Here is a 24,561-nt window from a genome sequence, read left to right on the forward strand (position 1 = left end):
GCGGCACTCTCCAGCATTGTCTGAGCCCATTCTCCGTTCTTGAGCTGTGTTCTCAGTTTCCGCGACATGTCTGATCTTCAGACCTGCTACCTTCTTTTATGAGAATTGAGGTTTTGATTTATTTTTCTGAATGTGTTGATCGTCTTTGGACTTCACACGTTCTTCTTTGTGATATGACCGTCCTCTTCTTTCTGATGTCTGTGACGATATCTGAAAGGTACGAGAGGAACATGTATCAGTGTCCTGATACCTGTCAGGTTTTTTCAGAATATCCCTATTCCTGAGGTTATACCTCCTTTCAGAGGGCTCCTTTTGAGGAGACCTACCTTGGGATTGAGAATGTTTCTCTTTTGAATTCTGTTTATTAGTTTTCCACTTCTTTATAGAAGATGTAAGATTTTGTTTAATAGAGTCCGTCTCAGGACCTTCAGTCAGTTTAGGCTTCAATGGTTTTCCACCCAAACAGTCCCTGCCTAATTCAGCATAAGATTTTTGTATTATTCTGGGTAGTTCATGTTGATGTTCTGTTACATCAAATTCCCTCAAGCGTTGGCGGATTGCCACTGATGCTGCTTCCCCTTTAATATTAGTTAATATTATTGTTGAGGCCTGGTCGAAGTTTTTCAGTAATTTCATACCTAAATTCAGAGCAGGCTCTGCCCCGTATTCGTTTTGAATTTGTTTCAGGACATCTGGTATTACTGCAATTGACGGAACACCATGTGTTTTAGTTTAGATGGCAGCAAAGACTGTGCCCCAAGTGGTGCAGCCTTCCAATTTTGGTGTGATCCCCATTGGTAAACAGATTGTTCGAATTCTGTGTTTCTCATAAGGGCTAGTATTAGGAAATACTGCTTCGATTTGAGTAATTTTTTGAGCTATCCAGAATGGAATTTGTTCACGTTTTGTGGACATTTTACCCATGACTGCGTGTAAAGTCTGTGGAGTAATTATTAGTGTATACCATTGTTGAGGGGTTTGATTTGGAATGGTGATTGGTGGTTGGACTTTGAAAGTCCGCATGACATATTGGACTAATTGTCTGTAAAGTTTTATTAACTCTTGTAGTTGAGTAAGTAATTCTTCGTCTGACATCTCTTCAATGTCAGGATGAGGTGTGTAGCCGGTTAAAATCGGCCATGTTGCTCCTGGCCTACCTAGTGGACCGAGCCTGGTAATCTTTTTGTGATGTTTTAGGGCGCCTTTAAACCAGAGATTATGCTCCTGGTAAGTTAGTCGAATTTCAATATCCTCGAAAGGAATATATTCCTCTGGTGGTTCATCTTCTTTAAAGTGTTACTGGATTTGATTCTGGGAATATAATCCATGAATAGAATACCTCTGTCTGGTGAGATTCATGTGCCTCTATCACGAAAACTGCTCTACCACTTCTTGGTGTTAGGCCGTGTTTTATATGTTTTAGAGGGATGGCTCTCCTTAGGTTTGGAGGGATGTGTAGAACACCCTCATCGGTTTCATTTAAACCTGTGAAATTAAAAGCTGTTACGACTGAGCCAGCCACAGCTATACTGTAATGCAGAACAAGTTTCAAGGAAACAAAGCTATGTGCACAACACTGTATCCTTCAACGTTGAACAAGCCAAAGAGCTAATATATAGGATTTTTGTCCTACTCAGCTTTGGTGGATACTTAACCTTAACCACTCCAGACGTCTTATGGAGTATGTGAGTAAGGGTCTCTGAGAAAAGCACGACTGAGTTACTCAGTATCTAGCGTTAAATGAGTGCCTTACCAAACGTTGGGTGCCATGTAGTGTAGTTTCTATTTCCCTAATAAGCTCTGCGCATTGGAATAATATACCCTATAGATTTGTCATAGGACTGAGGTCAGTATGCCTCTATTGAGTACATTAAACTTAATTACTTTGTACCAGCTAACTCAGAGGCCACTAGAAACTCCTTGTAAACAAGAAGGGAGTAGTTTCTGGCAACTGCATAAACATGGCAACTTTGTTTCCCTTTAGAATCGGAACACTCTCAGAATCGTGGAAACAACAGATAACAGTTTCACTCAGCTAATCGTGCATGCTTAGTTTCGTCAGAGTTACACAGAAAGAATAGACAGGCGTTTCAATAAAAGGATTTATTGAACAGTCTTGTTTCTCGTGTAAGAGATATGAGCTGTTACAATCGTAAGACAGTATGGGAGATATATTATGTACAGCGTAAGCAGTAGAAAGAAATAATACTGCGCTAGCATTATCTTTTAGCTAGGACACATATATTCATATACATAAATAACACAAGCCTAAAATGCGAGTTCTCATTAGATGCTTCTCAACTAGTTCTACCCCAGTGTACCTAACCTAACTGTAGTACAAGGTAAGAAGTAGGTGATGTATTCTATAAGCGGTCTAATAGATAGATTGCTATAGTTTGGTATGGTATGCTATAGTTTGGTATGCCAAGAGTCCCTCTAGGTTCTAGTCAGCTCCATACCTTGAGAATGAGAGAGGTGGGAATCTCTTTCAGAGTCTGGAGCTCTAACACCCTACGAAGGGAGTCAGAACACTGGAAGCTGGATTCTCTGTGAGCAGGGATGACAGCGTCTCTTGTCAGTGCGTCAGGCCGGGACATGGGCTCCTCTAAAGTCAAGGTCTCCTCTAACTTGCTCTGGCAAGGGAAGGTATATTTATACCTGGTAGGTGCCTTGGAATATTAGCATTGACGTAAAGTCGGGCAGAGGAAGACATCAGGAATGAACCCTTAAGGAATAGCTGTTCATGCATAATAGATAAGTTCTTGGAGAAATCAATAATCCTGGGCTAGGGAAACTCCCAAGAGTTTAAGGGTCTGGTTTCTAAGAACTCGTTGTGACGGTGGGGTGGACGGATGTAGGTGACCATGCCTGTATTTGGATAGCATGGCTAATGCCTAAATAAGGACTGGGATCTTATGCCTATATAAGGACAAGTTTCAGGAAAACCTATTTACGGACACCTAAAGCGGAATACAACAACTGTAGACTCAACTGCTTTCGGCTACCAACATACCGTTGTAATTCCACTGGGAGTTGTCAAGTGAACCTGTCTCTGACCATGGGATACAAGGTCTCTTTACGGACCAGGAACCCTCTATTGGCCTGCTGTGCATAGAGGCAGCTTGCAAACAATGGGTGTAAGTTGTGCAGCGACTTTTTGCGATCGGCCTCTCATTTTTTAATGGGATCTATGTATGAATAGGTCATGTGGCAACATGTCCATTAGGAGAGTGTTGTAAATTGACCTGGCTCACTAATGTTAATCAAGTCGTACTTTGTGACTCCTCTGGTGAATGGCTGCAAAAACAGGAACTGTGGCCGGCCCGGTTCTGCGCTGCGCAGCAGTGGAGACAACCACGATTGCCAGGCCAGTTTGTGAATGTGAGTACCTGAGGAGCGAGGTGGCCTGATGGGGAGAGGGGCCTCCATGTGCTTTGCAGGGGGGCCCTCTGAAGTTTCGTTACACTGTCCTGGCCAATGGCACACGGTCACTCCCCACCCCCCCTCTGATCATCCCCTCCCTAGGGCGCAGCCACAGTCATCCTCCCTGAAGTCCCTGCTGCCTGCGCACATGCACTATTAAATTACTGGGCTAGGCAGGCTGGCACTTTCACTTTTGGCACCACCTGGCCACAACAACTCGTGAACCACTGACCCGAACAGGCCCGATCGATGAGTCACGTCACCAGAGAGACCCTGTGATAATCAAGAGGCACAATTATACAGGCAAACCACTGCAAATACAATTTTATGTCTTGGGCTGAAATGGCTGGTATTCAAACGTTATCCTTATTTAACAAAATAACTATAAGCGAAGATGTGAATAATATTTCATGCCGCTGCCGGAAAGAGACCCAAAGGAGCAAGCGTAATTGGGTGACAGAACTGTTAAAACTGATAAGCAAACTTAAAATAATCACACCCTGCAGGGAAATATCACATCCTTGGATCTTTTCAATGTGAAACCATCCCTAAAAAGCTTTGCGCGATGTATATCTCTCAAACAGGATAACGAATATCTCTTTCACTTTACAAAACTTTAGAAAATGAAAATATTTACACTTACACATATAACTTACCGAATGCGATATTACGACCTGAAGTGTTAAAGATGTATTTGGGGTGAAAATCATCCCTCACCTGCAACATCAGATTGTTGTCCTCGCACTCGCATATTTGAATATTTGATGCAATTGATGTGCACCGCAGGAACCTGTGATTCACATCAATTGCATCGTTATGCCGCATTATATATACGAGTGCTATCGGCTATGCTCATCATCTGGGGATTTATTTGCTTTCCCTTTCTGCTGGTAAGTGCAATTAACAGACAATCAGTATTATTGTAAGTAAGGCTTAAACGGGCAAAAGTGAAGATGTGTTGCAAGGTAAAGTCCAGTCATTAACCTAATATTGCACCAACCATGCCGTTAACAAAGGTACAGCCTCTTCAAAGCCTCATCTCTTGTGAGGGTTTTTGAGGATTACAGGCTTTGACTCACACAACAGTGGTGCAGACTAGAGCCAAGGTAATGATGTGGAGGAGGAGGCAAAGACGGTTAAGCAATAGTAAGAGGGGCCCATATCCTTGTTTGAATTAGGGTCCCCTAAAACATTGCTGGGCCAGTACCACTGTCACCAATGCAGTGTGAATGATACTATGCCCACCTCATCATACCCTCCAACTTCTCTCCCTTGCCCCTGTACCTCAGGTACCAACCTCTTTGGGGAGGACTGACTGTTGCAGCCGCACCTAATGCTGACCTGGGGGGCGCTGCGTAAAGAAATAACTTATGGGTTTAATAGCACCTGCTGCAAAGTACCTTGTGTGTAGTGTGTCCAGCAGTTTTCAGGCAACAATAAAAATGCCAAGTTAACTCTGGTGGTTAATGTTCCTGCTGGAGAGAAATCACAGTTTGGGCTAGTGATAGTTTTAACTCGTCATAAAGTAGCACAAAGGGTTAATGTCTGCAGCAAAGAACATATACCATGCAACTCACATAACTGTATTTTATGTGCGTAGCTCAGTGTGTTACTGCTTTTGCCACAGAGACGTTTTTGTAACCAGCAGTTTCTAAATTACAATCCTAATATAGCGTAATGACCAATAAACTAATATCAAAGAGCTGCAGGCAAACTGCATGCTATAAGTTAGAACATTATTTTTTCCCCAGTTTTTCATTATCCAAATGCTGCTAAAAAAGGTTTGTTTGAGTAGAAATATATTCTTAATAGTAAAGCCAACCCCAACCACTGAGGTACATTTTAAATCCTGAGTTTGTGCTTCTCCAGAACACATATTCTTAAACTTTACTGCCTTACAGTATGGATGATGTGTGATTCCTACACCCTGCAATTCACATTGTCTTATGTAGTATCTCCTATAGACTGATTTACACACATATAATTCATTGTCTCGATATATAATGTGTGTATGTGTGTTGAAAGGTGTCCACACAACCTACACTGGTATGAGTAGCGCTATAAAACAAATTAAATGCATGTGAGAGCGGCTATGCAGAGATGAAGGGCAACTGTTGGAGGGTGTTGGCAAGGGATTCCACGGAGAAGGAGATGATGGGCTGTGCCAAAAAAGACTGTTGCCCCTGGCGCCACCAGCGCTAAAGCCGGCTCTGCCTTCTTCATGTCAGAGTTTACTATTTGTACTCCTTTTCAAAGGGATTAAAGACTGGGCCCCTGGAATTCAAACCCTTGCTCTGAACCTTTGCACAATTGTTTGAAGTTAAGTGCTTTATACTATTTTGTATTAAGAATAAATTGGTTATATTTAAATTCATGTTTCGTGCTCGACATTTCATTTTTTAGTGTTCTCTGTAGGAATGTCTGTGATTTATTACTGGGTATCCTGGTGCTCCATAAGGTAATCATTTACTATGCTTTAAAAGTTAATACAATCTAATATGTTATGAAAAATGTGTTGAAAAATGCACTGTTTTGGCCTTTCTGTCTCCAAAATTTTCTTGGGGTTAGAACCCCCCAAACTCCCCCTAGTAGTGGTTGCTCACTGCGCTTGCTCGCTACACACCATATGGGGGCTGGTCTCACTTTTACTTTGTTCTCTCTGATTCACTATTCGTGTTTTCTGTAAGAATGTCTATGGGTACAAATATGACTGGGTGGGTAACCTGGTGCTCTTTAAGGTCATCATCTACAATTTACTGTGCTTTGAAAGTTGATACAGTTAAATATGTAATGAAAAATGTGCTGTGAAATGCACCATTTTGGTCTGTCTTTTTCCAAACTTTTCGAGGGGGTAGAACCCCCTTCCCAATTCCCCCTAGTAGTGGTTGGACTCGCTGCGCTCGCTCGCAACGCGCAGGACGGGGGCTGGTCTGGCAAAATTTGCTAGAGCTTCTTTCAGTTACCAGTCCGGCCCTGTTGAGAGAAACCAGTTTTTCTCTTTAGGCTGTGTGACTGACAGTTGGCTCAAGGGCGTGCCACTTGTACAGAGAATTATACATACGTGTGACTTGGGACAGACCATGCTATCAGTTTGCATGCCACAGCACAAAAGCTTCGAGTAGTAAAGTCAAATCATGAGCACAAGGAGGTGTGCACTCTATCATTTCATTCCCCGTACTAGCAAAGTACCCCGCAATAGTGCCTGTATTTTGGAAAAATGTGTATATTATATGTTTCAGTGACAAGAGGTTTCAAGTCTTGCAAAATTAGGGGGACGGCTTGGAGACCTAGATATGTGGCGTGAACATGCCATATCTGTATTTAATGCATACCTTAATATTGTTTGATTACTTGGAAAAGTTAGATATCTGTCAGACCTGTAGGGTAAGTGTACAAGGTTAAAGTTAGGGGATGTGAACTACGAAAATTATGTGTTTAGCAGTTCAGATTAAGAAAGTGACCCATAGTAAAGCTATGGAAGGGTAAGTGTACCTAGTTTGATATAAAGATAGCTTTTGAGAGAAAGTGGGATATTGCAATCACTGAAACGTAGGGAGAGAAAGAAAGAAATATGGTGATAGGTCTGTGTTAGGAAGAGGAAGGAGATGACCAAATAGTCTGGTTCAGAGTAATACAGATATCTAAGTATAATGCACACCTTTGCAAAATCAGAATAGGTTCTCTAGTGGTTTAATGAACACAAAATAAATCCTAAAAAACCCAAAGGAGCAAATGCAAGTGAGCTCTCAGGGTCCGTAGCAGGTACAAAATATATAGCAATCTTAAATAGATCGAAGGAATAGAGCACTTACCGGTTCACATCCAGTTTCTATGGTCCGAGAATGGTGTGGTGGGCTTGGGGCAGCTTATTGTTGCAAAAGAAATCTGACTCCGATGTAGACAGGTGCCATTTTTAAGACGTCCCTGAAGCCCTGACGCCCAAGGGCCATGTCAGCAGAGAGTATTGTGCAATGGTGGTGCCAAGGTGCTGAGGTATATGGCAAAGGTAAAAAAGGTAGGAACACTGACTCCACCTTCGATGGCGGCAAAAGAGGACAATTTATTTGTTAAAAGTAATCCATATAATTGATGCACCCACCTACACTGAAAACCGCACGCTTTCAGGTCCGTATTTTCCCTCCTCTCAATATCCTACATCTATACAAACAAAAATCAGAATGTACACTAGTGAGTTCACTCATGGGTAATGTGATTCGGTGATCACTATGGTAGCGTTTTAATTTCCCAATTTTTCTAAGAGAACCACTACCCTACAACTTGCTATTGTAACTACTAAACTTGCTACCCTTAACTTGTTGAATCTGTGGGTAATGCTGCCATGTTCAAAACAGTCCCTCACATTTTAAAGATAGGGAAACACAACTTCCTTTTAAAGCCCAGGCTTATGACTGGCACATTGAGTCACATGAGAAAACAGAGACACATCTTTTTAGGTCTCGCATAGGCAGCGCATACGCTGCCTATACGAGGTATCAAGTAATCAGTATTACTACTGAAAATCCACCCATTGCATTTCTAGGTCTCACTCTCTACGAGGCATTAAGTAATCAGTATTACTACTGAAACTCCACCCATTGCATTTTTCTTTGTTTTGCCGCTTGCCATTGGTGGAATTTGGCATTGCTGTTCTTATCTTGCTCATTGTTTGCTTGTGGTCCGATACATCACTTCCGTAACTGTCCCCCCTGATGATCATGCCAAGTCACCGGGGTGTACAGTACCAAGGACTGGCACTTCAAATTTTCTAAATATTATAAGTTGGAATATAGCAGGCCTCAAGCAAAGGCTTTTAGACCCTGGGTGGGTCAACTTTATCCAGAGTCAGGATATAGTTATGTTACAGGAAACGTGGGCTACTGAGAACTTACATGTTAATGGGTTTCAGTGCTATAATATTCTTGCCACTAAATCTAGGATGGGCCGCCCCTCGGGAGGTTTATCCATTTGGATCAACATCTCTGTTGGAGGCTCTTCCAGGGTCTTGCAGACGAATAATCAGAATTTCCAGGCTATTTTATTTAAACAGAAAGCTAGTCTTTTTCTGATCAATTTTTATAATAATGATTTTAGTTTATCATCTAATTTACATTTTAAGAACCTTTTCAATTTTATTACCACTTTGGAGTCTAGGGCTGATTTTAACGATACTTCTGGCCTTGTACTGGGTGGTGATTTTAACGCTAAACTAATCGATCATTGCCCAATTAACAAGGACTGTAATTTGGGCTCGGGGTGTCAAAGGGGTGCGGAACTAACTACCTTTTTGAGCACACATAATTTGGAGAACGCTATGGACCGTTTCCCGACTGTCCCACTAGTGCCCACATTTAGAGGTAGAGATTGTTCCTCAACAATTGATTACATTTTTATTTCCCCTGGGCTGGCAGATTGCATTAGTAAGGCTATGGTCATCCCAATGTCCCAAGGGGATCATAATCCTATTAAGATCAGCCTGAAGATCATCCATCGACCAGTTTACAATAAGGAATGTGGTGCTAGGGACCTCTCCACTGGCTCAAACAATTTCAGATTAAAATGGAGGGGCATTAATGTCATGACAACTGTTCAGACTCTGGTTAAAGATAACCTCCCGCTTTTTTTCTCATGTTTGTCTGACTTAAGTCCTAACCCTGGGGCAGTAGACGATTTTGTTAAGATCTGCTCAGTTCTTCGAGCACAGCTTACTATCCCACTGCGCGCCACTACAGAAGACCAGGGATGGTTTGACCATGAGTGTTCCTTGGCAAACCGTGAATTGCGACTAGTTTTATCTGCTAGCCCGAGGAACCTGTCTGACGTAAAAAACGCCAGGATTCGCTACAAACTGGCCATAAGCAAAAGGAAGGAGGAGATCCTCGAGGAACGTTGGGAGGTGCTAGCGCAAACAGCCGCCCGGGGAAGGGGGGATATCTTTTGGGGTGCGGTGAAAGACCTGCGTTGTTCGGGCCAGCTTGCGACTCCAATGGATTGCACCATCCCTGGAGCCGCATGGGTGGACCACTTTTCTAAGATCTACGCGGCCCCACCCTCAGGGGCGGCAACCCCAATATTTAACAGTCCCCTACGGGTCGATATATTATTATCTGAGGTGGAAGAGGCCATCGCACAGAGTGCGGGGAATAAAGCCCCTGGCCCAGATGGCCTCCCAATCGATATCATTAAGGCTCACCCTGACTTATGGGCCCCACTTCTGCTGAATGTTTTTAAGAATTTAACTTTTACTTCTCCACCACCATCAACTTGGTCATCCAGTATAATAGTGCCTATCTTTAAGAAGGGCGACCGCTCCCAACCGGCATGTTACAGGCCTATCTCCCTTATTGATAACACTTTAAAGATTTTAGGGAGAGTATTGTACAATAAAATTTTATTATGGGCCGAGGATAACCAAATTTTAGAGAGCTGCCAGTTGGGTTTCCGCAACAAAGTCGGTACCGCGGAGCAGTGTCTTAACCTGAACCTCATTTTGGGCAAATACACCGTAGCACGTAATTGCCCAATCTATCTGGCCTTTATGGACCTATCCACTGCCTTTGACCTTGTCAATAGGTCGTTATTATGGAAGGCTTTACTGGATTACGGTCTGGATGAATCCTTGGTACATTTCCTGGCCTATTTGCACAGAGACTTGAAGGCCTGTGTTAGGATTGGTATTGGGGGCGAGGTCTCTGAGCTAGTTACAGTTAATAGAGGGGTTAGACAGGGCTGCGTCCTTGCCCCCCTCTTATTTATAATATATATTAACGGCCTTCACAAACACCTGGTTTCTTTAACTACCGATGTCCCGTCAATAAAAGGGAATTATCTCCCCGCTCTGCTCTACGCAGATGATGCGGTCCTTATGGGGCGCACCCCAAACGCTTTACGCATCTTAGTGAATGGCTTTGTTGCACATATGGATTCCCTAGATTTGAAGACTAATTTCAAGAAGTCTTTTGTAATGTCTTGTGGCCCGAAGAGGCGTCACATTGGCAGTATAGTTGTGGGGGCTGAAAGATTGGGCGCTACTAGCAGTTTCCCGTACTTGGGTGTGGTCTTTGCTGCGAACAACTCCTGGCATGGGCACATAGCCCACGCCAGGAGTAAGTTCTCAAAGTCCATTAACTGTATTTTGAGTCTCCCCCGTCCAAAATTAACCGGGGCATTGCCTGCTATTCTAAAAATATACAAAACCCAATGCGTCCCGGTTGCTACCTACGGTGCTGAAGTTTGGGGAACCGCTAGATGTTCCGATTTAATTATTGAGGAACACAGATTTTGTAGGAAACTTCTATGTGCTCCTATCACTTCCCCACATTTTATATGTCATAGGGAATTGGGGTTGCATTTTATAGGGGATTTTATTCGTGCACGCCCAGCCCTTTTTTGGTTGGCGATTTGGAAAAACCCTGCCGCCATTTTGACTAGGGATATCATCGAGGATTGTCTACGCTGCGACAGGGGCCTGGCTATCCCCTGGTTATCAGGGGTGTCTAGCGTATTCCGCAGCGTGAATCTTGAAAACATCTTCCTAGAACCAACTACCACTGTGCTCCCCACCAAATGCGAACTTAAAAAAGCACTTTATATGTTATTTGACGCCGAAAGGGTAGCTAGGGAGTCTCTGAAACCCAGTGTCCGTGGATACCTAGCCCATAATCTTACAATTTATCCGACACCTAGTTATTTAACTCTTCCGTTGAGCCATTGGGAGCGTGGCCTTATATTTCGCCTTAGGGCAGACACCATTAAATATGCACTTAGCTTTCCTTTATGGAATTTTAATGACCAATGTGCTGAGCCATGCCCTTGTGACTCTCAGAGTAGGCAAACAATTTTACATTTTTTATTTTTTTGTAAATTTTATATGAAGTATATTAAATGGTTTTTATCCCCGTATTTTAAAAAATTAAAACCCCTTAGCCTGGAACTTGCATTTTCAATGATTTTGTCCCTGGATGACGATGAACTTGTCTTTCGCGTGAGCTCTTTTCTAAAAACTGTGGTTCGTGCCCGGCTAACAATGTCCTAAAGTAATATGGTTTACCCCTTATGTGCAAAACAGCATTTTATTGTCTAATTGTATGATTTTATAAATGTTATGTTTTTTTTTTTTCTGTACTTTTATGGATTGTAATGATCCGAATAAAGTTTTCATTGATTGATTGACATCACTTCCTTTTTCTTCCGTTTATGGAGGAAGCAGCATCGACCAACTACAGTTAACTTACACTGCTGGCTGTTATCTTTTTATTTAGGGACTACTTTTTTTCTTTGCTGCTCGCATTTCCACATCTGGCAGCTTCCTGCACTTACCCGACCCTGTTGATTTATTTACGTTTAATGTATTCATAATTAAATCGGGCTTAAATGGTGCAGTCCACGCCGAGGCTTGACTCGAACCCTGTTTTCCTACTCCTAAGTCAGCAGCGTTATTTGTTGAGCCACCTCCTCGCAGCCGTTTGTTGTACTTGGTTTCAGATGCTACATTTGTCCGTCTCAACTGTGTATTGTTTTTATTGTATCTGTCTCCCCCTCCATGTGTATTTTTTTTAATTTGTCTCTCCCCACCCCCACTCCGAGATCGCTGTTTATTTTTTAATAATTAAATAATGCAGCCCATACTGAGGCTCGAACCCTGTTCGCCAGCTCCAAAGTCAGCAGCGCGCGCAGCCTGCCCTCTGTTTTGGGTCAGGTTACAAATGCTTTCACTTTTGCGGCTTTGCTGCCACGCTTGTTTTCCCCAGCGAGCGCACACCACTCTTTTGTGTTCCTGCTAGCCACAGTGTTATGAATGCTGCCGTGGTGCTGTGACGATTCGTACAAGAGCTGGTGATCTCTCATTGGCTAAAACACCTCCTTTCCCATTTCTATGGCGACAACAGATGCCTCAGACCCGATGCATGGTAGGATTACTATGGTGATGCGCATGCGCTTTGCTTTTATTGCCTATCTTGGCCCGAACCTGGGAGAAGATGAAGGTATGTTCTTGAACGGTGTTTAGAGAACCAGAATTTTACAGCGTTATGTGTTGTTCTGGTTTGGTAGGGACTCTGCCGTACTTCGCTCCTTATTTTTTGTGAAACACCAGTTGGCGTGTGGGCAAACCTGAGGAAAATTGGATCAGACCGCAGCTGCTCAGTGTGGTTCAAGTTTGAGAACATATACTAAATTTCCCATAGGACATAAGATATCGGGTTAGTAGTTAGGGCCTTGTCCTACCACCCTAGTTTAGTACATCCGTGATTGTTTATGGCTATCGATACTGCTGTGCTTTTATTGTTGTCAAAAGCCATGTTAGACAGTCTCAACTGGTTCTCCCTGTCCACATGTATATATATGACCAGATCCTTATTCTGGTAAATATATTTTCTAGAAAGTGTACGACGTTCATCTAGGAGACCAGACCTAGGAAATCATGGTGTTTCAATGTTCAGAAACTCGTAAGAGCAGACTGAATCGGGACTAGAGCGCCCTTACGAGGCAGCCAAGGGCAGTTCTCATAGCTCTTATTGTAATGTGATCCACTCTCTTTCAATCAGGACACGCTGCCCAAACATTTACCTGCGTTCTTTTGTGATTGTGTTCGCATTTAAAGCAGCTTTTCTACATGTCTCGGCTCTTGCAGTACACAATTTTTCTGGGATGATCAAAACTAATGTGCTTCATTCAATCAGCAATCACAAGCCACAGGCAGATCTAGTGTTTAAAAAAGCAATCTCCTTTATGCTTACTGAACGGAAAGCGCTACAAAAAATGTTCATAAGTGGTGTGTTTTTTTAAACCCCGCACTACTTCAGTGCATTGTAAACATTGTAGTGGTTGCAGAATCATTTACTTTGACCATTTTCCTGAAGGCTGAATCCACTCCAAGCGCCTGCGATCGTTTCTCTAATCTCTCTTAGCACATATGAGTCACTAACTGAATGTTTTCATGTACACTGTTAATTTGAGAAATGAAAATGTGGCTGCGCACGAGACCCTGTAGAATTCTCTGCACTTGCTGTTGTATTTGGACATCTGATACCGTTTTCCTGATTATGCCGTTTAATGTTGTTTAAAACATCAACATCCTACATAAATAAGTCGGCAAAAAACGGAGCCAAGCAGGCCTCCCAGTGACAATATTGCCGGAGGGCTGTGCTCAGATTGAAGCATATGCAAACTGCAGATAGTTCTTTCTAGCCTCGCAGTGATAACAATGGGCTTAATTATATACTTTAAAGTAATGTCCAATAAGGATTCCTGGGGCCTTGCAGTACTTTCTACACTTACACATAAGAGGAACTGAATTACAGAACCTTAGAACGGGTCATCTTTTGTGATTTGGATAATATATGTTTAAATACCTGTTTTCGCTGGGTGGTCTTACATCAGTTGTTTAAACTTGATCACAGTTTTATATGGAGGAGCTGGTTAATTACTGCATCTAGATCATGGATATTATAACTCAGTTCCATTGAAGGGAAAGTTTTGAAACCGCTTTTGCTTGATAGTGATATAAGAGGAAGGGTGGGTGTGTGCAGCCAGAAAATGCGTCTGACCAGATACTGCCCAGATGTTGCTAAACCCACCCCCATTATTTATACAGATATGTGAAAGTTTGTCATTGAACGTCTCTGAAGTATGACGTCACCTGTGTCTACCACGTGCTCCTGCTGGTCAGATATAACTTGGGCACATCTGTGCTTTTTTTCAACAGGAAATGCCTTATGTAGGTCATACTTACAGTATGAAAACAAGATGGGTCATAATTCAGTGTGACTCAGTTGTTTAGCTGTAGCAGAGTTTTTTCAGTGTGGCACAACAAATGCATATTGGCAGGTTATGCTCGTGCTTGAAATACGTGCACCGCACCTGACAACTATGAGTCGGATTCACAAATCTATTTCTGTGATTATGCATGACTTACTCCCTATATAGGTTGTCTTTACTGCAGAATTTCTAGGAGTAAGATAGGAATTTTATAAAAAAAATATAATAATAATAATAATAATAACTGAATTTGTAAAAGCGCGAACAGCTACCTCAAACAGAGGTGTCCCGGCGCTAGAGCAAGATAGAAGTGCATGCAGCAAGAGACTCCTTACGCTGGCCTTGCCCTACGATTCAAGGCTAAAAAGCCAGGTTTTTAGTGCTTTCCTGAAAAGTGGCTCAGAATCTATCTGTCGTAAGAAGTTAGGCAAGGCATTCCAAAGCTTAGTGGCCACAGCTGTGAACGATCTCCCTCCAATCCGTGCTTTCTTGAACCTCGGAATGCAAAGTAGGTTCAAGGAATTCGATCTCAGGAGCCTATTCTGTTTATAGCTACATAAGCGCCGCTTCAGATAGCTCAAAAATGTACCATGTAAAGAGCGGAAAGCAAGTGCAAGAGCCTTGAATACAATTCTCCTTGCCACGGGCAACCAGTGGAGCTTCATAATGCGCGTAGAGATGTGATGGCGGTAGGGTACACGCCTAATCCTTCTTGCCGCCGCATTTTGGACCATTTGCAGTCTTTTTATCAAATATGCAGGTAAGCCTACATATAGACTGTTCGCGTAGTCCAGTCTAGCGGTCACCGTGGCATGTATAACGACTTTGCGACAGTCCTCGGGAAGTAAATGGATGAATTTTCGTAGGCTTTTCAGTTTGTCAAAACAGATCGAGGAAACCTGCACGTTTGTAAAGTCCGGATGTATCCGCCCCCTACGCACTCGTCCTCCGCGCCGTTGTGCGCCTACAAACAGGATCGGCCCGGACACACACACACCAGACTGCAGTGGCTGGTGAGACGTTAGGCGGACGGTGCTTCCGATACTACGGAACCGTAAGTAGCGAGGCTGAGTGCATTAGTTATTCTTCACACGCCTGCCACCACGAGTTCCTTGCTTGAGTGCGTATCTTGAATAGTTGACTAATAGACCCAATATTCGACCACGAACAAGCGTGTTACATTGTACTGCCTTCCTTGAACATGGTCCTTCAACAACGCCGAGTATGCGTGTTTGATACGGTTCTTTTACCATAAACTGCGATTTACTGCATTTCCTTGCACGTTGCACCACTGAGACTGGTCGTATGTGCGCTGTGTTTGCGGCCAGGCGATTGATTTCCGTTATAGAACACCACTTGCCACACCAATTTGTGAACGATTCAATTTCTCCGTGGGTCCTTCTGTGCTAAGTTTTAGCTACACAGGGTCCGGGCCGTTTAAAGACTGAGTTGTGTGTCGCTTCCCTGGGTACATGATAACCCACAGGGGCCAAACAACTCTTGCTTTACGACCGCATTCAGCTTGTTTTGTTTATTCTGACTGTCCTGAGTCTCCTTTGCTTTCTTTACTGTAGGACACTAATTTTACTGCTTTCTCACCCCGGCCTTGAATACAGCACAGCCCAGGAGGGTGAGTTCTATAAATGACTTATGTCCTATCAACCCAGTTCTCCTTGCACTGGTCTCAGAGTTTATTGATTATTTCCGTGCTGCCCTTAGCATGTCCTCCAAACATCGCTCAGTATCCATGCATGTCACGGTTGTTTATTTCTTGACACCACCTATTGTCTGGAATTAACCTGATATCTCGGTTGAGTTGTTGTTTTTTATGCTTTTACTTGTTGTTATTTTTCTCTCTCTGCAGGTGTGTTCTTTTATCCACGGTACCACACATTTTTAGGGTGCTGTATGCGTGTCCACAATTGTTACCTCTTAGAGACTGTGGGCACCACCAAAAAGGTGTAGGTAGCCGTATTTTTTTCCCGGTCCTGAAGAATTGCCATTTAATATATTCTAAGGCAAGAAACATGTTGACCTATTGATCCCCCTAGCACATTCACTCACATAACTTAAGGTGAGAAATGTGCGGATTATTTTTTGTTTTAATCAGGATGGTGACCATGCTTTATTAAAATTATTTAGTGGATCACCTACCCCTGTTTTAATACACTCACTCTCACCTCATTTGCACCTACACTCACTATTGTAACTAACTCTCTCCCCCCACACACACCTCACTCATCGGCGTTGGTAATAAAGATCTCCGCTAGGAAGGCCCCATTGGGTGCCTGATCGGGCATTGCACCTGCCGGCCCGATAAGGAGCAAAGACCCGGTGATGAAGCAAGACACCCGCTTGTTGGATGTGTGAGGGTCTTCTTTTCCAATAAGGAGTAAACTTGACTCCTGTCTTTCACATCAGATCCCTCAACATCACCTTGATACCCTTCAGTGAATCTAACACACCCTGCGTCTACTTTAGGAACTGCATATCCTTTGTTTTCACTCATTGATGGGCATGTATGCTGGACCTGTGATAATAATAAGACTGATTGTTATTATTTAAAAGCCCTCCTTTCACTCCATTTGTTTGATACAATTCTCCTTGCCACGGGCAACCAGTGGAGCTTCATAATGCGCGTAGAGATGTGATGGCGGTAGGGTACACGCCTAATCATTCTTGCCGCCGCATTTTGGACCATTTGCAGTCTTTTTATCAAATATGCAGGTAAACCTACATATAGACTGTTCGCGTAGTCCAGTCTAGCCGTCACCGTGGCATGTATAACGACTTTGCGACAGTCCTCGGGAAGTAAATGGATGAATTTTCGTAGGCTTTTCAGTTTGCCAAAACAGATCGAGGAAACCTGCATGATCTGAGCTGAAAGAGAGAGATCCGTCTCCCATTTGACCCCTAAATTTTTAGCAGAGTTTGCCGGGGTGGGTGGAGGACCCATTTCCTGCGGCTACCATAGGTCCGCGGGCGGTGGGAGAGTATTTCCAAAAAATAATACCTCCGTTTTTTCGGCGTTAAGCTTCAATTTATAATTGTTCATCCATGAGGAGATATCTGTCAGGCAGCCCTTAAAGTTCTTAAAGGCATTGTCTGCTTCTTCTTTAAAAGAGAATACCAACTGGGTGTCGTCGGCGTAAGATATCGCCTTCACACCCCAGTTGGCTATGAGAGAAAACACCGGGCCAGATAGATATTAAAGAGGAGCGGGCTGAGTGCTGATCCCTGAGGGACTCCACACCAGATCTGCTGGCGTTTGGATTTGTGTGCTTGTAGGGCAATCTGTTGTGTCCAGTTGGAGAGGAACGAGTTCAGACATCTCAGCACCGGCCCCCCCACACCGATCTCCTTGAGTCTATGCAGAAGTATTGCATGGTCCACCGTGTCAAATGCAGCGGACAGGTCTAGGAGCACCAGCATTGCTGATGCCCCTTCATCCACTGTCAATCTTATTGATTCCAATACCTCCAAGAGGGCCGTTTCGGTACTAAAGCCCGGTCTGAACCCAGATTGGGTGTCATGCAATAAGCCAAATATCTTAACAAACTAGGATAGCTGGCTTTGTACCCATTTCTCCAGCATTTTTGCGGGGGCTGGGAGAAGAGAGATGGGGCGGTAATTGCTCAAGTCGCCAGGCACTTTATTAAGTTTTTTTCTGAGGGGCAGAACAATTGCGTGTTTCCACAACTCAGGGAAGGTGCCGGTTGTTAGGGAAGTGTTCCAAATGTGGATCAACATCTTTACAATGGAATGAGCCACTGTCTTCCAGAGGTTCGGGGGGCAGGGGTCCTCTGGTGAACCAGATTTGCAGCTGAGATTGAGAGCCATTCCGTCTTGCAATGTAATCGGGGAAAATTCGCTAAACGAGGCTTGAGGGTTGTTACTCTTAATCGTATCAGTTTTAGACGTTGCAACATGTTCCGTGAAGGAGTTGTGAATGATTCTAATTTTATTATCGAAGAAGTCGGCGATATTCTCACATAGTGATAAGGAAGATTGGGCTTCGGTTTGTAGTTCTTGAGGCTTAAGGAAGGCATTCACTACCTTAAATAATTTCCTACTTGAGTTCTCTGCTGACTTAATGCTCTTTGCTATGTACTCTCTTCTAGCCGTTTTTATACTTTTGCGTAGCTCTTTAAGGGCTTTCATGTATGTGTCTTTGGCTATCACGTCATAGTTAGTGCGCCACTGGCGTTCCAGGTGTTTGCATCGACTTTTGGCCAGTTTGAGGGCTTCAGAAAATCACGGAGCCGAGGGCAGTTGCCTCCGTGATTTAGTGAGTCTGGAAGGAGCCACAGTATCTATTGTCGTACAGATCCAATTGTGAAATGCCAGAGCATCCACATTAGGGTCGTATGTACATGGAGGTAGACTTTCCTGTAGTATCGGTAACATGCCCTGCCTTGTGGGTCGGACATTTTACCAGCTGAACCAGATTGATTCCAGCAAGAGCAGCTTCCAACTGAGCAGCCTGGGTACAATTCGGATCATCCCAGTAAAGGATGAAGTCCTGCAGGACCAAAAAATTAGCATAAGCCAAGGATTTCTGTGCTATGTAGTTGCAGAGTTCTGAGGTGGCGCTAGCTTCGCAGTCGGGGGGTCTATAAATCAGGAGTACTGAAAGTGAAGTGGAGGGGCCAATTTTTAGGCAAAAAGTTAAACCTTCAATCGCACCCATTTTAGGCATTTCTGAGGACTCAACTTCCCATGAATCCCTGAATATGATCGCTACCCCCCACCTCTTTTGGACCCCTCCCTATGTGCACAGCAGATTTTAAAACCAGGAGGGATAGCCAAGGCAATTGCGGATATGGTGTCCTCCTTGAGCCATGTTTCTGTCAGAAACATTGCGTCCCATTTACCATCTTCCAGTAGTAGCCATATGTCCGTCGCATGCTTGACCAAAGATCTGCAATTGATGAGACACGCCTTAATAATAGTTGTTTGATTGCTACATTCCGTTATATAGTCTTCCCTACTACTGGTGACCATATGCTCTGTCATAATCTCGGGAACCCAAGGACAGGTCGCGCAGGGGCTGGGATACAAGTCAATGCCAAGGTTAGTGTCAGACCTCCCTGGGCAGGATTTACTTTTCAGGGACAGAAGATAATTTCTGGACCATCTAATCGTCACTTTTGAGGCACAATGGACAGCATGGCTGGCCCTGGCCGCTGTCCGGACGCGGACAGGCGCAGACGGGCTTGCCTTTAGCACTCCGGCGGAGCGCGCGTCTGTTGCGCGTACGGCAGCTCATGAGAGTTATATGCAGTCCCCCCCCCCCCCCCCCCCTGGCAGTGACGAGGGCAGGAGGAGGAGCTATATCCCTCCACACAAGCGGCCCTAAAGACCGTGGTGGACCGGGGATTGTAGCGCTCAAATATGCAAAGTGTAGGAAGTAAATAGGTAGGTGCAAAAGCGACAATCACAGTCAACTAAAAAAATGTAAATCAGTTTTAAAACAACAGCATCGGTAATTCTAAGCGGCGCACAGCAGTCTGTCTCAGCGCTGCCAGCAGCTCATGAGAGTTATATGCAGTCCCCCCCCACCCCGGAAGTGACGAGGGCAGGAGGTGGAGCTACGTCCCTCCACACAAGTGGCCCTAAAAACCACGGTGGACCGGGAATCGTAGCGCTCAAATGTGCAAAGTGCAGGAAGTAAATAGGTACGTGCAAAAACGGCAATCACAGTCAATTAAAAAAAGTAAAATCAGTTTATAAGAATCAGACACTACTAGGGTTTATATTTTTATTTCTTAGGAACATATAGCTTTTCCTACATAAACATACATGATAAAAGGAAGTACATTGGCAAATGGCTTGAACATGTAGAAATGGCAATGGAGTGTAGTTGATGAGGAATTGAACTTGTACAGAGACAGAAATCCATAAATAGTAAAGTTGCATATTTCATTGAAAGACATGGTTGTCCATGATATGGGCAGTGAGTGAGTCAAGGCAAATTTGTTTAAGGAGTTAAAAAGCCCCTACTGACCTCATACTGTGATGTGCAGGGTAGCAAGTTCGTATCCCAGCAAGACCAGCGCAGCCTTCTGAGGTTAAATGATATATTATTAATTCTTGTACTGAGCAGCCCTCAGAAATGGTTGAAGCGTGCTTGATAAAAAGATGTTTCTAGATTGAGTCTACTAGACAGCTTGAAAAAAGCGTATTGTTCTGTCACCCAGAATCTAAGTCTGCCCATTGCTTAGCAGTGGTTTCCTTTATTGTTGCTCTCATTTGGTTTCTTCTTATTCAATGGCTTGCTTTGTGCAGTTTGTGTTTGTCCCTTCCCTGAGCATACCCTCTTTACCTGTGTCCTTTCACTGCTCACTTGGAGAGAACTACTTTTTTTTGCACCCCATGAGTGTGCATGTGTTTTCCAGTTGCTCTCTCATCTGCTTCTTTCTCTATCTGCTCCTTGTTGTTCTCTCTCGCCTGTGTGTTTCAAGCCTCGCACACTGTGTTCTCCCTCGCTTGTGTGCTTTTTCCTATCAATCTGTCCCACCAGAATGCACCTATCCCTCTCACAGTGCTTCCTGTTTATCTCTCTTGCTAGTGTGCTGTGCCTCACCCAGTCCCTATTAGTTGCTGCCCCCACCTGTTACTCCATTGCCTGCCCACCCGACAGTCCTATTTTTAGGTCGATCCTGGACAGGGCATGCGCAGCTCGGCGAGGCATGCTGTATTGAGGTACTGCATAGAAGCTCTGCCTATTTCCCGCCCATCTTTTAAAATGGCTCCTGTTACTGTCCTTGTAAAATCGTTGCTTTTCATTTTTAAAATGGCTTAGTAGTCATCCTTGGTACCGCCTTGTCTGCATTTGTTACCACCCATAACGACTGTACTTTTTACTTGTGTTGTTACATGGTCTGCTTTATAAGTCGGTGAGCACTATATTATTTAATGATCTTTCCCTATTCCATCCACGATATCGAGCCGGCCGCCAGCTTTTATATTATTTCTATTTAATTTATAGCTCGGTCCTCTTTCAGTTTAGCGGCCACGCTTATATAATTATTTAATTTAGAGCATGGGCCTCTTTCAACTTTGGTGGCCGCACTTATTTATTGAATTAATAGCACGGACCACCTTCACTTTAGCCGCCGCGCTACAGAACGTTTTAAATTAATTATTTTTTGATCGCTTTGGGTGAAAGCGCACCATACTCCCTTTCACTTTAATGTTGCCATGTCCCTTTCTTTAGACGCTACTCGCTGCAACCTGCGTACGGCGAGCAGTGTGTATAGAAAGGGGCACGGCCACCATTAGAGTGGTCTCGCATTTGCGAGAGTTTGATCTATTAGCATTAAAAATGACTGCTTTTTATATTTGTGTTGCTTTAAAAAACACATAAATAAAAGGCAGTGTCATTTACAATGCCAATAGCGTAAATGTGCGCAAATGTGAGACCTATTGCCTTGAAAATGCTTGTTTCTTCTGATCTCCATCTGCTGTCCCTTACAAAAGGCTGCCACGGTTTCTTGTCATGCTGCCTCTTTTTACACTGTCACCCATTAACTTATTTGGAAACGTTCCAGCCGTCTGAAAGTATGATGTTGTGCTCCACGTATATGTGAAAATCACTTTGGAATCCACGTACTGCAAGGCACCTTTCTCCCAGGTAAACCTGAGGATTCTATCTGTTTTTCAAAGGTTTAAGAGCTTTGCTGTTATTGGCTTCAGTGATCTACCAGTAGTTGGATTAGTTTTCAGCAACCTGTGTTCCCTCTCAACCTAGACGTTTTTGGAAAAGGAGCATCCTTCTAACACTATTCCTAGCAAACTTTTGACAAATTCCTCTATTTTCCCTATTTGCTTGTTCTCATCAATCCTAAGCATTCTGACGTGGTTCCTTGTTCCTTCCTGAGTGCCTTTTCTGATCCTCGACCTTTGCTTTGAAGCTGTGACATTTGTGACTGCAACTTACAGACTGCTTGTGAGGTGGAGGTCTCTGTGTCCTCAAGGTCAAGGTAAAAGTCACGCCTCTCAGTCCAGGCATTGCAGGTCTGACACATCAACACATCACCAGAGTGAATGGCTATGCTGAGCGCACCACTGATGTCCACGTATAGTGTTACATGGATTACAAATCCTTAGGCGTTTGTCAATACAGAAACAGTTTGTTTAATTAGACGTTATGGCTGGAAGAACAGTCACAGGCAATATATCTGAGGACTGTGTCAATTTATAATTGGTAAACATCCTTCTTTTATATAAAGCACAACAAGTTCTAAAAGTCTCTGGTGTACCACATATGGTGGCGAATATTGCGTACTGCCTATGGAGTCATAAATTAATGGTCAAATAGTTGCAACAGATGGGTCTTGACCTCGCGTGGACACTGTGTAACCAGTAGATAACATTTCCAGATATCCGGCATGGAGAGCGTGTGACCATCACATGTGCCCGTTCCTGATTGGCTAATAGTTCCTAACTCATGTGGCATCTGAATTTACGGTGTTTTTCGGAGCGTGCAATCCCCCTCCGGCCATGTGTGTTTTATTGGGGCAATCTCCCCTGAGCATTGTAATGTCGCTGCACCTATCTGTGGTATTGATCGTGAGTTTCCTACCTGAGTGTTTGCCTGCCAGCTACTCACCCTCTCTCTGTGACCCATCAATCAGTAATCCCGGGCCTAGGTCTTAGGGTGTGCCGGACTACATATTTGAGTCGAGGCAGATGTGGAGTTCAGAACGCACAATTCTATTAATAAGGACAAGATTTATTTTATCTATTAAATCATCGATTTCCATAACAACAATAGCAACATTGAAACTCCCCCAACAGCTATACAGGCATTGGGGAGTATTTTGCAGGACAGTAATATTCTAGCAGGCTAAGTCACAAAGCACACATTAGATCTGTTATTTTGGCTTTTTTGCAGACAGGTGCCCCCTTCGTATCAATGTTACTCTGTGGCTAAAATACCTGTTCATTGCAATACAGTGTTTTCTATTTCAGAAGACACAAATTGGTGGTACAGTTGCCGTAATTGATTCTGGTCTATTTGGAAAAACATCTGCAGGTGGATTTGGCGTGGGACAGGTCAGTGATAGTTTACAGCTTTTGCAGTCACTCAGAGCCAAGGAATTCATCTCAATGTTGTTTGAAAATGTAGATCAATCAAATGGATTTTTTCTCTACCAGCCAAACTTCTCATTCATCGTGCCTATCTTTCTGTATGTTATAGCCTTGGTCTCTAAGAACACATCAGATATTTTTCTACTGCAATACTTAAATAATTTTTTTATCTTTGTTGTTAGTTACATCCCAGTCTTAACAATAAAATGCCAGCTCCTGACAAGGTAGGAGTTTAATTAATGTAAACTTTATAGTTATCTAAAACCATTAGAAACTATTGGAAAAAATAAATCATCAACCTCATAGAATAGGAGTACTGGATGTGATTAACAGATGCTAAAAGAAGTTATTAGTCTCAGATCCTACCATATTAATAAACAGAGATATCTATTTTTAATAATGGAATAAATTAAGTTTAACGAGAAACAGAATTAGTACTCTTTAATCCTCAATAATCAATTGCACATTTACATCTAACATCTGTTTATATTCACACTTCCCTTATAGCAGCAAAATGTAAGCATGCATCAAACGTAGGGCCTGATTTAAGGTTTGGCAGGCAGGCTACAGCCAGTCAGGGTTACAGAGGAGATAAACTCAAACATCCTGACAGACTACTGCCTGCCAGATTTAGAACTAACTGCTGGCGCAGGGGTCATCTGATAGAGACTACTAGCCGTAGATTCCTTCACGTAGAATTTTCCCCAGGCGTGTGACTGAATCCGGAAAACTTTTTGCCCAGCATCTCTGCGCGCCGGGGGGACGGCATCACGCGACATCGCCCAGGCGTCGTCCGCGCACGTGACGTCAGCGAGGTCACATAAGTCCCACCCCAGCACGCCTACGTCAGTTTTTTCCTTTTCCGCGTGCAACGCGGATCTGGTTTGTGCTCTGGATCTGTTTAGGCCTTTCCCTTATGCTATTACTGCTTGTGTGGGAACAGTGTGCGAATGCCTTTGGGCTTTAAAACTTGTTCGTCGTGTGGCCGCCTCATGTCGGCGACGGATCCTCACCCCATCTGTATGTGGTGTTTGGGGGAGCACCACGACTCCACTGATTGTGAGGCATGCCAGCAGATGAAGCCGAAGTCCCGGCGTGAGCGCCGAATGAAACTTCTTTCGGTTCGTGTGTCCAGGTCGGCGGCGTCATCTCGCCCGGCCCCTGAGGAGGGTTCTCGGACCCGCGACTTTCCTCGCCGACTTCGATCTTCTCCCAGGTCGCAAGTGTGCCGCTCACCTCTTGGTAAGTGTCGCAGTTTGTCCCCGAGGGTCGGGTTCCGGCCTGTCG

At 43.7% G+C, this 24,561-nt stretch overlaps 1 protein-coding gene across 8 annotated transcripts in view; it reads left to right on the top strand.

Annotated features, from left to right (window-relative positions):
• Positions 1-24,561, top strand: part of PARP4 (poly(ADP-ribose) polymerase family member 4) — a 2,159,601-nt gene that overhangs the window by 1,674,892 nt on the left and 460,148 nt on the right. For 3 of the 8 annotated variants that reach the window (XM_085621544.1, XM_085621546.1, XM_085621550.1), the window contains one exon: positions 23,155-23,238. The exons of the other annotated variants lie outside the window; for them this stretch is intronic. In XM_085621544.1, coding sequence (XP_085477670.1) covers positions 23,155-23,238 — 84 coding nt within the window. The remainder of the gene's footprint in view (positions 1-23,154; positions 23,239-24,561) is intronic. 8 annotated transcript variants of the gene reach the window in all.

The sequence above is a fragment of the Triturus cristatus genome, chromosome 8 (genome assembly GCF_964204655.1).
Source record: "Triturus cristatus chromosome 8, aTriCri1.1, whole genome shotgun sequence".
In the NCBI taxonomy this organism is placed as follows: domain Eukaryota; kingdom Metazoa; phylum Chordata; class Amphibia; order Caudata; family Salamandridae; genus Triturus; species Triturus cristatus.